General features: G+C 39.3%; 1 protein-coding gene across 1 annotated transcript; it reads right to left on the reverse strand.

Moving 5' to 3' along the window:
- LOC118792720 (disintegrin and metalloproteinase domain-containing protein 8-like) lies at positions 1-11,047 on the reverse strand. The gene is made up of 18 exons (XM_036550666.1): positions 10,999-11,047; positions 10,424-10,530; positions 8,490-8,563; positions 7,681-7,759; positions 7,138-7,214; positions 6,532-6,709; positions 4,268-4,336; positions 3,989-4,060; positions 3,685-3,854; positions 3,379-3,460; positions 2,933-3,075; positions 2,513-2,690; positions 2,127-2,216; positions 1,581-1,776; positions 879-981; positions 447-609; positions 280-357; positions 1-147 (listed from the first exon to the last, which is right to left on the reverse strand). Exons 1-18 carry the CDS (start codon positions 11,045-11,047, stop codon positions 1-3), a joined length of 2,055 nt encoding a protein of 684 aa, XP_036406559.1.
- Between the last annotated feature and the right edge of the window lie 3,997 nt (positions 11,048-15,044).

Raw genomic sequence — 15,044 nt, forward strand, 5'->3', positions numbered from 1 at the left:
TCATATTGAGGATGAGTTAAGGACGAGTCTGAGGTTCCTACCTTGTGTGACGCCAGGTGTCACACTATTGAAGTCATCATATTTGACATCACAGTAGGGTGGAGCCCAGCCTGGATCACAGTGGCATTGTCTTTCATGATTACAGACCTACCGCACAGAAGACACAGATGCAGGGCATGAGTATGTCTGTTAATCCCATCACATATAAAAAGGACAAATCACTTCACTTGAACAGGAGAGTCCAGATGTTGTAAGTGCACGCAGCACAAGAGAACTCACCCCACGATAATTGCATTTGGCTGAGCAGTCTCCTACACCATATATTGTAAAGCTTTGGCAAATGTTATTGTAGCATACCTGTGAAAAGATGCAAAAGCTAAGCATCATTTTATCAAACCATAAAATGTCACACACTGAAATGGAAACAAAACTTATCACGGCCTAACCTTCTCATCTCCACATTTGGTCCCTGTTGGGACCATGCCAAGGTCCTCTGTTTCAGAGCTGTCCACAGCTATGTTGCATTTTCCATCAATCAAGGCCACCATTTTCAGAGTGATAGGAAACGGTTTCCCACCAGTGCAGAAAATCTTTCCACATTTCCTATTCCTGACAAATAATTCAGAAGGTTAGCTTAAGGTACCTTCCTTGATTCTGTGATCTTGGTTCCCAGTTCAGCTTTCAGACATTTCAAAAGAACAGACACATAAGCCACATGACGTTTTCACATAATCTCTTAAAATACGGACATTCACTGACTTGAAAACGCCAGCCAAATGGATAAAGATGCATTATGTACTAATGCAAAAATTATGTGTCATTAGTTTGTCAGTAGCATCCTGGCAAGAGAGCATCCATCAAAGCCAATCTGAACTCACCATGCTGTGCAGGGCTGATAGCCACTTTGGGTCTTTTTGCAATAAGCATTAGTCGATTTAAAAGTGTTGAAATAAAAGCAAAGCTCTGATGCAACTTGTGCACCTAAAGGATAAGAAGAATGTCAAGTTACATAACTAATCACATCTTTAGGATATGATGACATGAAAAATGGATAGTGTACATATCACCCATAAAAGTAATCATCTGCATCATTTTATTCAAAACCAATTATGTGAATGCACTTTACATGCCCACAAAAATAGTGAAAAAAATCATAAAACATCAGTTCAACATCATATTGCTGTTTTTATTAATCGTATGTACATATTTGGCTTAATCTGGACCAAAACATTCAAACAGAGAAATGATAAATTTCATGCAACTGATTACCTAAAAGCATTTTATATGTGAAAATCTCTAAAAGCTTCAGATGCTCTCACTTTACACAGGTTACACAGGCTAGATACCCCTCACTGCAAAGGGGTAGCACAGTATTATCTTGTGTGGTAAAGAGGCATGCTATAAGAGTTCTTCACTGCAGGTCAGCATCACTATAGAAGGCTTCACTGTAGAGTGACCTCATTGTGGTATTAGGTCATGCTGTAGAGGCGTGACACAGTTTTGCTGAGTTGCATGGCAGTTAATGGTGTCTATTCAAACTTTGCATTACTGACAAGTATTAGAAATATATCCATGCATACCTGACCCCCAAAGTTTTCTGCAGTGGTGCAGGTACGTGGGGCATTGGCCATTATAGCAATATCCCTGATCAAAGTTGCAGGGCAGACCGTTCATCTTGAACACATCCTTCGGGCACTGCGCCGATTGCCCTGTGCAGTACTCTGCAAGGTCACAATCATTTGCACTTTCTCTGCAGGGACTTCCTGCTTGTTTGAGCTGAAGAAAATAACACAAGAAGGATGTTCCTCTAATAAGGGGTTTTACAACATGTTACAGCACAACAATGACACAGTATGCTGTTTGCTGTTGTCAAGGACAAGTTCCAAGAAATCTTATGTGTGGTTTTCACCCTGTCCCCATTTGCACGTCTGAAAAGACCAAAAAGAATTGAGGAACTTCTACAACAAAATTTCTGAAAATGTGTGATAGCACAACGATGAAACTGTACTGTTCTTTTCTGTCTTTCTTTCTCTAACGCTGGCTGTCTCTTGGTTATTCTTCACACTGAGGCCTTTGTAAGGAGAGCAGGGGAATGATATACCAGAAACAGAGGGAGATGTTGTTACCTGGCAGTTCCTACAACACTCCCCCTCTGCGCACTTGGCTCCTTTTTTCAGGCGACACGTGGTGGCATCACAGCAGGGATTCTTGCATTCCTGGCACAGGAAGCATTAAAAAGACATTAAACAAGCTTAACCAGAAGAGAGAATGACACTACAACTTAATTTAAGTCATAAGTCAGTGTGACTATCACAAATCAGGGTAAGTGACACTGCAAAAATAATAGAATGTGCAAAAACATCATGCACACAGTTTTAAGATTTGTGGTCAGCCATAACTGATTTGTGATCTAACATGCAAGATTTTGAGATTTGCTTTTACTGAATGTATAAATGTTTATCCCTATCCCTTCCTTCATTTCTGGTGTTTGTCTCTACAGTATCTGTCTTACCTGCAGAGTCCCACAGTCACACTCCTCTCCCGGCTCCAGGAAGGCATTCCCACAAACAGGACCTCCGACAAGCTTCTCTGGTGCTGGGTGGTTCAGCAAGCAGCTGGGGTTGCTGTTTTCCAGAAACTCTCCCAGATTATTCTTACTGCAGCTGCTGAATTTCCGTGGGTAGAATAATCTATGTAAGGAAACAAATACACATCTCAGTATGGACACTCTCACTGTAGTTGTCAGTGCACCTCAAACACCAACCAATTGTGGTTACTGTTTTGGTCAGTTTGTTTTTCAGCAGCTATCATCCGTATCAACAAAAACAAACATGCTCACAATATAATCTAAATTAGAACATAAGGTTTTAGTCAAAGAGAACGTTATGTTTAAGGGGTTGTGGTGGCTTTCTTTGGGAAATGAGCAACTTACCCAAGACTAGGTTCCATGATGCATTTCTGGTACACTGATGCACTGCAATCACAATATAGGTCATTGTCATGATCCATGCCCAGGTTGTGTCCCATCTCATGAGTGATGATGGAAGCTATACGAATGGGATTTATCACACCATCCTGACAAAAATGAGAAGCGAGTTGGCTCTGTTAGTACGTACCACTCATACCATAACATGCACTGTATGAATTTAAGAATGTAAAATCAGAACTGCAGCATGTGGAGTAATCCTCACTGCTGCCAAGCATTGCCAGACTAGGTGCTGTGCATCACTTTGACATGACTCAGCTTCACCTCTCACAATGATGGTGCTTTTTGATCCATGAATGCAGTTGAAAGCAGCTATCTGATTAAATGCAATTCCTTAATGCTCTGAGTGCACATCAACTGACACCATTTCATGAAGGTGAAGTATACAGTACCTGACTCACTGCTCCGGAGTTGGCAGTACACATAGCATACATGGGTGCCAAGCCAACAGTATCACCCGAAAAATCAACAGCACTAAAGAAAATAAAATAAAAAAATTGTATTCAGAACAATTCTATAAAAGTATTAAGAATACAACAAGGTAAGCTCAGCTAGCTAACTACGAATGTAGAATTATGCCAGCATGATGTTGTTATTGATCATTCAGTGAAATATTCAGCCGCTAACTCTTGGAGTCCAATACGTGGCTCTCCTTTCCTTATGCCCTCTGGGGGAGGTGTACAAGCATGGCTACTCACGTGATAAACTGCGCGTTGTCGTGTTTTGTCTTTTTGATCAGGCTGTCCTGGCGCCACTGTAGAAATCTAGTCAGGGTTTCATTAGCATTGACGCTGACATTAATCTTGTCCTGGTAAGACCAAACCTCCAGCCCCACTAGCATGACACGGATGTTCAGTGGTCGATACAGCTGAGTCAGAGTAGAATATGAAGTTATTTTCAAGAACATGACATTTCTTGTATTTATGTGTTTTTTTTAGAGGAAACAAACATAACCATACACATAAACAAACACACAAACCCACTACAAAGCAAATAGGGTACCTTATCAACATGGTTTGTGATTTCCAGCATCCTGGCTTTTATGCTCTCCATATTTCTCCCAAGGTATATATACTGTAAAACAACAGGCAATATACATTGTAATTATGATGGCAATTAATCATAAATACCTTTTTAAAGGATATCCAAATAAGCACAGATATAAACATATATCAAAGAAAATCTAAAAAACTAAATCAATATGCTCTATTACAGCACCTATATTTTTAGTTTAGAGACATTCAAGTGCATAAATGCAGGCACAAAATCTGGGATACGTACCTCTGAATGGTCAACTACCAAAAACATCTCAACAAATCTTGCCTTTCCACTCATCAGAGATTCACTCATCTACGAACATTGAGAACATGATAAGATCAAAATAAATCTGTGACACAATGAGGTTTTCACATGCAATACATGCAAAGCCATTAGGAAATACATCAGGTCATGTATAATTTCTGTATCCGAACAAGAGTAAGCGGAATATGCCTTGGCAGTCAATGAGCTTAATTAATATCTATAACAAGACATTTCCTTTATGTCATCTGCTTGGAAAGGAAAAACAACAAACATCAAAGAAAAATTCAGTGTCATATTGTTCCTTTTCTGTGAAATTAATAGAACTATCTGGAATTATAGTGAATCCTGAATAAAAAGGTCACTCATAAAGAATGTATCCAGGAAAGAACTAAACCACTCTCTTGAGGTTTGTAGATGCACGAGATATGTAAAGACTAGCTATGGTCCCAGCTGGAAAACCTATCAGCCAGTGGTGTTGCTGTGGTCAGGCTTTGTGTCTTCTGTCATAGTGTCACAGGACAGCATCTATGTAAGCAGGACCACTTAGAAGCACTCCAGCTTGATAGGACATTAATATTTTACATTTCCATGAAAAGTTTACAAAGATAAATTTTGAAAATATATACAGCGGGGTCCAAAAGTCTGAGACCACATAGAAAATCTCTAATATTTTCACGTAAACCTGGAAATAATCAAAACGTTCCAGGATTCAGAAACATTTAAAAACACAAGAAGTTAGGTCATGTAAAATGAAGAAGAAATATTTAAGATTCTGTACTATTTCTAGGTCAGCAATCAAATTTAATCAAATTTGGGGCATTGACCAACTTAACTCCTTTGTACAAAAGGTCAGATTTCCTTCAGTTGTATCCTTTCCATTGAAGCATGCATTCAGATGACACTCAGGTGGATGTGATCTACTCATCAGAGCCTCCTTCAAGTAACTCAACTTGCAGCCAGTGTTCACCTGTTATAAATATGGCTGTGCCTCAAGTTTCCAGCAGATCATTGCTTACTAAGTAGCATTGTGATAGAGGGAAAAATGGCATCAGAACTAAGTGAAAGTGTCAGAAGTCAAATTGTTATTCTAAGCAAAGAGGGGCTTTCTCAGCATCAAATCATGGCTAGACTAAAGGTTTCTAAGGGGGCAGTGCATGGAGCTCTGAAAGGCTTTGCAGAAACTGGATCAGTTATATCCAAAGCATGATCAGGCAGGTCAAAAGTGGCCACACCATCAGAAGATCAATACATCAAGCTTAGTTCCCTGAGAGATAGAAAATCAACTTCATCACAGATACAGAATTTGCTAAATAAAGAACGGAAGACTCCAATCAGCAAAAGTACTGTCAAAAGAAAACTGTCTTGTAGGGGTCTCAGAGGACAAGTAGCAGTTTCTAAACCACTTCTCAGGAGGGGAAACAAGGCCAAATGCTTGGGGTGGGCTAAGAAATACTAGCATTTCACAGTGGATGACTGGAAAAAGTCCTATTTACTGATGAATCCAAATTTGAGATTTATGGCAGTAACAGCAGGGTGTATGTAAGGAGACGAACAGGAGAGAGAATGATACTGCAGTGTACCAAACTGACAGTGAAACATGGTGGTGGGAATATTCAAGTCTGGGGGTGTTTTTCCTACTCTGGAGTTGGACACCTGCACCAAATTGACTACACCCTGACCAAGGAGAAGTACCACTCCATTCTTCAGAGACATGCTATTCCATCTGGTTTGCATCTTGTGGAGAAGGATTCATACTGCAGCAGGATAATGACCCCAAACACACCTTAAAGCTTTGCAAGAACTACTTGAAGACCAAAGAAGACCAAGGAGTCCTGACTGTCATGGACTTTCCTCCACAGTCACCTGACCTCAATCCCATTGAACATTTTTGAAGACTGAGAAAGCCAAGCATTCTGTGACATCACCAGAAGATCTTTGGAACATTGTCAAATCATGCTGGGATAACATGAGTCATCAGGTGTTGCACAAACTTGTGGAGTCCATGACAGCTCAAGTCCATGCTGTCATTAAAGCAAAAGGGGGCCATACCAAATACAAAGATATTCTGAAATTCATGTACATTTTTAAAAGATTCAACCTTTCACTCAAATTGTTAAGCTGATATTATCATTTGTAATGAAAAAAATTGTGTTATATTCAAAACAAATGCAAAATAGAAGTATTTTGACTAGTGGTATCAGACTAAAAAGTGATCAATCTGTGCATAATTTAAATCTTTGTACCAAGGGCTTATACAGTTCGGAGAGGAAGGGCTCATAGTCATAGGAAGTGTCATTGGAGTTCCCACAGGTGCCTGTTTTGCTTCTTAGGTGTTCTTGTCTGTACACCGCATGGTCTCCTTCCACTGAGTCCTCAAGGGGCTCGATCAGGTACACCTGCTGCTCAGCCCTCAGAAAGCCTCTGTGGGAGTTGGGGAGATAAGTGACTGGAAAGTGTGTTTAATGGCATACAGAGAGGCCTGCCACTAATTCATTAGAACTGCATAAATCTGTAAGAAATTGACTATTTGGGGCTACAACAAAACTGATAGATTTGAAGTCAGTTTTATTTTCTTAATCTTTGTCTTGACTTATACTTTTAATTAGAAATGGGTGATGGAATGGATTGTGAAACAGTAAATGCAGATATGTTCTATAAACATCTCATTGAACATACCACAAATAAATTGTCTTGTAAGTCTTCTGTAATGTGAATACATCTTATGACAAAGGCCTTTTAAGTATTGTGCTACAACTGAAGAGTAATATTTTACTTTTTATCAGTTAGATTAAGTGCCACATTAGGAGAATCAACAATGTATAACATAGTCACTAAAATACACACTGTACCTTATTCCAGAACACATTCCAATGCTAACTGATGAATCTTCAAAGTCTTGGATATAGCCATGATAATAACAGTGGTCCTACAGCAGAATAATGTCAAGGTTCAGCTAGGCACATGAGAGTCATGCATGTACTGTGAATGCTGTTTTTAAGCAACTGTGGGTTTTGGCATTTCATAAAGAAGAATATAACCCATAGAACCTTCACTATAGATCAACCCTTGTCATGCAGTTTATTGAGAGAGACCATATAGGGCCCAAGACCAATAGTCTGTATTTTTATTAGTAGTTTAACCTCACACTTTACTTTATGTCTAAAATTCATATTTATGTCTATCTAACCTTATATTTGACATTAATTATGTTCTGAAATCATTGAAGATGAACCCAGGCAAATGTTAGCTTACAATTTATTATCCTTTGTACATAAATACAACAAAAGACTTTCTACATTTTAATCTTTCAGAAAGCCACCTTTGGTGTTTTAAGAAGGATGTAACTGGTAGGTTTAGGAATGTATTATAGCAACGTGCCATAATGTTCTTACCTCATAATTTGGTGAGGTAGTCACTTCAGTTCCATTTTCCAAATAGTGTGTCTCAGTATAATGTTCCCCTATGAGAAGGCTTGAGGAAAAGCATTAGCAAAGACCGAAAAAAAAAAAATACAAGGAGTTATGCTAACCAAGTTGAAGTTTCATTGTTATTAATAAAGTAACAAGTACAGTTAAAGTATAAAGTTTATGTGTATTTCTCAAAGCAGTTATTATTTTCAACATAGTTATTATGTTATATGATGAAACATCATATAATACACACTACAGCATAATGAAAGCATACTTTTAAAAAAGCTGGAATGCTTAATACCTTTTCCCCTTTTATCCCAGTTAGGTTTACCCAGTTGTATCTTGGTGATACCACTCATTGCTATGGCCCCCACTAACAATACGGGATAGTAAAGACAAACACATGCGCTCCTCAGATGCTAAGTACTGCTTCTTCTCACACCGTGGTCTCCAAACCCGCGGTTTGCATGGACAGGAGTTGGAGGACATTTCACATGCAGCTTTATGCAGCAGACTGGATGCCCCATTGACCAGCACGAGTCACTGGTGTATGATGTGACCCACAAAACCTGGCTCACCTACCCGCCTCTGTGCCCAGTTGAACAAAGCCAATTTTTTCATGGGTGTGGGCTCACAGCCATCACTATCTGATGACACAGCCGGGATCAAACCTGGGCCGTAGAGCTCTTCTTGTGTTCAAAGCAAATGCCCCAGCCACTGACCTACTCAGGAGCCCCAGTGTGAAAGCATACTTCATCGTAATTACTCCAACATGAGTTTCTCTGTTGTACCTGTTCTTCTCTAGATGCACCGTGTAGTTTTTCCCTTCAATAGTCAATGCATATTGAAGCTCTTCAGGATATGTCTATAATGAGAAAGTAGGTAAAGAATACTCATGTTCAGTGTGTTTTCAACTGGCATTAAAAGTTGTTAAAGATGAACAATGCATTTGTCTTTTCTAAATTAGAACTTTATACTGCTACACTGTACTATACTACTTTATACTAACTAAATTGCTCCAAAAGTCCAGTTGGCAGGTGGGTAATGGTATAATGTAATGACAAAAATGACAAAAAGTCATGTTTAATAGGTCACTGGTGTATTGTTAATTTACAACAAAAGAAATGGAAAATATAGATGCAAGCAGCAGAGACCAAGGGGACAAAATGGCCATCAGTAGGTATGACTGATTTCATAATTGTAATTAGTTAAACATACCTCACAAACATCAAACTTTGAACATATATAATTATTTTTACAATAGAAGAGAAACCCAATGTAGCTTGCATATTACTTGGTGTATCAACTTCCCTTTCGGATTTAAAACATAATATTCTCCGGAAGTAATACATGCCCACTCTAAAATCAATCTTATCGCGTGAAAAAACCGAACATACGGTTGCAAATCTTTTATCATTCGTGCTTGCCCCACTAAAGAAAAAATGACAAAGTTAGGACCTCATCCATTACATAAAATTCAACCTGCTGTCAGCCCAAGCAACAGGGAGCATACATACCACTTTCCATCACTTTTGCCTAAACAAACTTGCAGATTTGTGATACAAATAAGTTGCTTTTTGGCTTCCAGTTTCGTAAGGATACATTGGTGCTTAGCTCAAACAAAAACGTACACTGTATTGCTGTGAAGACTAATGTAGCCAAGGCAATAAATACCGAGACTAAGGTATCGGTATCGTCTGTCTCGTTTGTGACGTTTCCCGCACACTGAGCTGTCCAGAAGATCTGCTTTCGGCAAATCGGGTCGGTTGTTTACGCGATTTTGAAATCAAATCGCAAAAGTTAGATCATACTCGCACGAATAATTAATTTCACTGGTAGCTACATAGATCATGTGTACCTTAAGCGTTGTTTGTACACTGATCATAAACACTTGTCTGTTTTAGATTTTTAAACTCAGTTTAACCATATTTTGTCAACATTGTCTTTTCGCAAAGGAAATAAAAGCAGCATTGTTCAACCGAAAAGGAAATATAGAATTCACAAATTACACCACAGTCTGTGAACAATCAGGTTAATAATAAAAAGATATGTTAATTGTATCGCTCACTGCAAATGACATAAATATAATGAAATAAAAATCACATTTCATCTGTAAGCTAGGTTTTTTCTATCTCTTTCTTTCTTTTTGATGTCTTTTGCAATGTAATGTATTTTTAACTTGATTATTATGACTTATGATTTACTTTTCGGACCCCAGGAAGAATAGCGGGGCTGTACGGCTCGGCTAATGGGGATCCTATAAACAATAAACAATAAACATTTAATCTGTGCTTTGTTTCATCAATGTTGCTTTTATATCATTTGCACATCAAACCGCAGTGAATGACACGAAAATATGATCAGTTAAAAAAATGGTAAGTTTTAAACGTACAACGAATCCGTTTATGTTCGTGGTTTGCCATTCATATGCAGATTTGTAATATATGCCTGGAGAACCGACAGACAGACATGCGCATACGGGCACCGAGTAAATTGAAACTACACTAAAATAATATATATTTAGCCACCCGTAAAACATCAACACATTTCGTTTAGGTTGGAGCTGATACAACGTGTGCGCTTTTCAATCAAGAGCGCCTGAACAAGCATCCTGGTGAAGCAGAAGTTTCGCACAACGCTGTCTAAGGATCAAGAACGTGAATTCGTGGAGGAAGCAATTAAAAACTTTTCTTCACGCTCTGCAAGGATTAAGGAGCAGGCGCACCTGTTCCGATGAGATGCTCCGTTTAGCGCGACTGCTTAGTTTCAGGGGCCTGACAACTTCGTAGTCCGTCACACCAGGCAGCGAGCGTACACTTCTGATCAATGATCCTGCAAATATTCATTAAGATTTTGTCACATGTAATATAATCAAAATAATTTGCATTAACCGTGATAACGTGCATGAAATCTTAGTAGGCTAAACTATGCAGCTGGATACACAGATAGCAAGTCAAGTGCAGGTTCTTTATGAGTCCCCTGTCTGATAACGGAAGTTTTTTTTTTTTTTTTTTTTTGAAATACCACGCTTCTTTACAAACATTAACTAAAATGAACCAAATCGACTAAAGTAATTGCGTTGATTGACATGTAGCCTACATAGAAGGAGAAACTCTACATGAAACGGAAAAAAACAACAAAAACATTTAAAATCAAATAAATGTACATAAACACTGTATTATTTACAGTGTAATTACGCTCCCTATGCAAAATGACTACATTACGATACATTGGTGAAGAGAAAATAAATTGAATTAAGTGAATCATATATTGTCACTATATATTTCATATGTAGCTTACCACACGAAGATATGAACGTGAATATTAGGACGGACGAAATGTAGCGCATGGCTGCGATGAAGTGCGCAATAGGCTTATCCTCAAGAGTTGTAAAATACAGTGACACATCCCTCTTTAAAAGAAATTTCACAGCTCCGCCTCGATCCTTATCATTATCATAAGGCTATCGATCTCGTTACGCACTAACAGCAAGAATTGTCAGCTGAATCGGGTATCACAAAAAGCTCGCGTTGTAACGATAATAGCAAATCCGTGAAAGAATATCCGTTATTAAATATGCGTTATTTTAGGTGGGACATTCTGTTGGTAGAGTGTCTATTGGATATTTGAACTTTATAATAAAAAACTCTTACTTTAGATTCGATGAAAGAGACCACACGTTGTATATTCAAACACGTTGGGCCCAACAAACAGGTTCATACTAAAAATGATATGTTTATTGTATTTCTCTCATATGTAATTTAAAAACGATAATTAATCAGTGTCATCATATGTGGACGGAATTAAAGCACGTCGCCCTCGCAGCTGATTTTCAAAGCACCTTACTTAACTCACATTCTTCTTTAAAAATCTGGGGAAACATTCCCGCATGTGGGGTACCTATACAACCCCAATTCCAAAAAAAGTTGGGTCAGTATGGAAAATGCTAATAAAAACAGAAAGGAGTGATTTGTAAATTCTATTCACCCTGTACTATATTGAAAACACTACAACAACACATTATTTGATGTTTTGCCTTGTGAATTTAATTGTTTTTTTGAAAATATACACCAATCTGATGACTGCAACATGCTCCAAAAAAGTTGGCACAGTCAAGTGTTTACTGCTGTGTAACATCACCGTTTCTTTTAATAAGCAATAAGCAATAAGCAAGTTTCTTATTAAGCATTTGCCACTGAAGACATCAGCTGGTTACGTTTAGCAAGCGGGATTTTCCCCCATTCTTCCATTATGCAGGTCTTCAGCTGCGCACTTGTATGGGGCCTTTCGTTGCCGTATTTTGCGCTTCATAACGTGCCACACATTCTCAATCGGAGACAGGTCAGGACTGCAGGCAGGCCAACCTAGCACCCGCACTCTCTGTTTACGCAGCCATGTGCTTGTAATCCAGGCAAAATGTGGTTTGGCGTTGTTCTGCTGGAAAATGCAGGGACGTCCCTGGAGAAGATGGCACTTGATGGCAGCATATGTTGCTCCAAAATTTGTGTATATCTTTCTGCATTAATGGTGCCCTCACAGATGTGTAAGTTACCCATTCCATGGGCACTGACACACCCCCATACCATGACAGACGCTGGCTTTTGGACCTGATGCTGAGAACAGCTTGGGTGGTCCTTTTCCTCTTTGGCCCGGAGAACACGACAGCTGTTTTGTCCAAAAACTATTTGAAATGTTGACTCGTCGGACCACAAAACTTAGTTTTGACCTTCCACTGTGCTACTGTCCATCTCAGATGAGATCAAGCCCAGAGAAGTTGGCGGCGCTTCTGGACAGGGTTGATGTATGGCTTCTGCTTTGCATAGTAAAGCCTTAACCTGAATCTGTAGATGCAGCGGCGAATGGTGTTGACTGACAAAGGTTTAACAAAGTATTCCCGAGCCCAAGTCATGATATCCATTTTAGATGCACAAAGATTTTTAAGACAGTGACGTCTGAAGGATCGGAGATCAGAGCACTCGTGGTCCGCGTTTGAGTCCGTGCCTGAGCCCTGACAGTTGCTTTCATATCATTTGCACATCAAACCGCAGTGAATGACATGAAAATATGATCAGTTTAAAAATAAGTTTTAAACGTACAATGAATCCGTTCATTTTCGTGGTTTGCCATTCATTTGCAGATTTGTAATATACAGTGCATACGGAAAGGTTTTACTCAAGTTTTCCACATGTTTCAGACTCATCTTGAATTGAATCCATTTTATTTTTTCCTCAATCTACACACAATACTCCACAATGACAAAGCAAAAACAGGTTTTTGGAGTGTTTTGTGAATATTAAAAATAATACTGAAATATCCCATTTACATAAGTATTCAGACCCCTCACTTAGTACTTGGTTAAAGCACCTTTGGCAGCAATGACAGCCTCAGGTCTTCTTGGGAATGATCCTACAAGCTTGGCACACCTTTCTTTTGGAAGTTTGTCCCATTATTCTTGGCAGAATCATTCAAGATCAACCAGGTTGGATGGAGAGTGCACAGCCATTTTCAAGTCTCTCCAGAGAATCTCTATTGGGTTCAGGTCCGGACTCTGGCTGGGCCACTCCAGGACTTTCACAGAGTTTCCCTGGAGCCACTCCTGTGTTTTCTTGGCAGTATGCTTTGGGTCATTATCTTGAAATGTAAACCTTCGCCCCAGCCTGAGATCCTGAGCACTCTGGAGAAGGTTTTCACTCAGGATTGCTCTAATTTTCTGCATCCATCTTTCCCTCTATCCTGACTAGTCTCCCAGTCCCTGTCGCAGAAGAACATCCACACAGCATGATGCTGCCACCACCCTGTTTGACTGTAGGGATGGTATGGAGGTGATGCTCAGTGCCTGGTTTCCTCCACACACACCATTGGGAATTGAGGCCAAATAGTTCAATCTTCGTTTCATCAGACCAGAGGATTTTGCTTCTCATGGTCTGAGAGTTGTTCAGGTGTTTTCGGCAAAACTCCCAGCGGGCAGTCATGTGTCTTTTAGTGAGGAATTCCATCTGGTCACTCTACCATAAAGGCCTGATTGGTGGAGTGCTGCACTGATGGTTGTCCTTCTGTAGGGTTCTCCCATCTCCACAAAGGAACTCTGGATCTCATTCATAGTGACCATTGGGTTCTTGGTTACCTGTCTGACCAGGGCCTTTCGTCCCTGATTACTCAGTTTGGCTGGGCAGCCAGATCTAGGAAGACTGCTGGTGGTTCCAAGTCTCCTCCATTTGAGAATGATGGAGACTACTGTGCTCTTGGGCAATTTCAATGCTGCAGAAATTTTCTTGTATCCTTCCCCAGATCTGTGTCTTGACACAATCCTGTCTCGCAGGTCTAGGAACAATTCTCTCAACCGCATAGCTTGGTTTTCACTCTGACATACACCATCAACTGTGTGACCTTATATAGACAGGTGTGTGCCTTTCCTAATTATGTCCAATGAATTCAATTAGGCACAGGTGGACTCCAATCAAGTTGTAGAAGCATCTCAAGGACCATTGATAGAAATAGGATGCACCAGAGCTCAATTGCATGTGTCAGAACAAAGGGTCTGAATACTTAATATAAGTTTTTTTTTCAAATTTGTTTCCTTGTTTTCATACTTTTATGCTAGCTATTTTTAGACTGTACATTGCACTTATGTCTTGAATTTGTACATGGTGAAGCATCTTTCAAAGCATAAACAAAAAAGAAGGGGTACAGAGTAGGTTATACAGTTAAATGATAAAGGGGAGGGTCATAAGGTAAGTGGGACTCACAACCCAGGGAAGTTATCAGAAGGTGCAGAGAGGCAAGATTTGCAGGTGAAGACTGGTGTATAGTTCTGAATCCCACCAAGAGTGACAGTCATCATTACGTACTCTAATGAACAACCCGTGGAAGTGCCTGATTTCCAGAAACCCATAACAGCCTATTCAGAATAATAACAACCTTCATGACAAGCTTGTGTAAGCTTGTAAAGTTGTATAGCAGTTCACAAGAGCCACGCTGGAGTTCAGTTCAACCTCTCTAGGTTCAGAAAAGACTGCGTTAAATAGCCTTGTGTAAGGTTGGGAAGCCCTTTGAGAGCATTAATGTTAAGAAAAAATCATTTAGAGCATCAGCAAAGGTCGATATGTGGGCTAATTGCGATATGAAATGCCACATACACTATGCTTCAATACTACCATTAAATGTAGTTTAATAAAAAGTAATTTAATAAAAAGCTTAGAAATGTTTGCAAATTTATTAAAAATAAAAAACTGAAATATCACATTGACCTATGGTATTCAGACCCTTTGCTATGACACTTGAAATTTAGCTCAGGTGCATCCCATTTCTCTTGATCATCTTTGAGATGTTTCTACACCTTGATTGGA

Source organism: Megalops cyprinoides, chromosome 1, assembly GCF_013368585.1.
Source record: "Megalops cyprinoides isolate fMegCyp1 chromosome 1, fMegCyp1.pri, whole genome shotgun sequence".
Lineage (NCBI taxonomy): Eukaryota > Metazoa > Chordata > Actinopteri > Elopiformes > Megalopidae > Megalops > Megalops cyprinoides.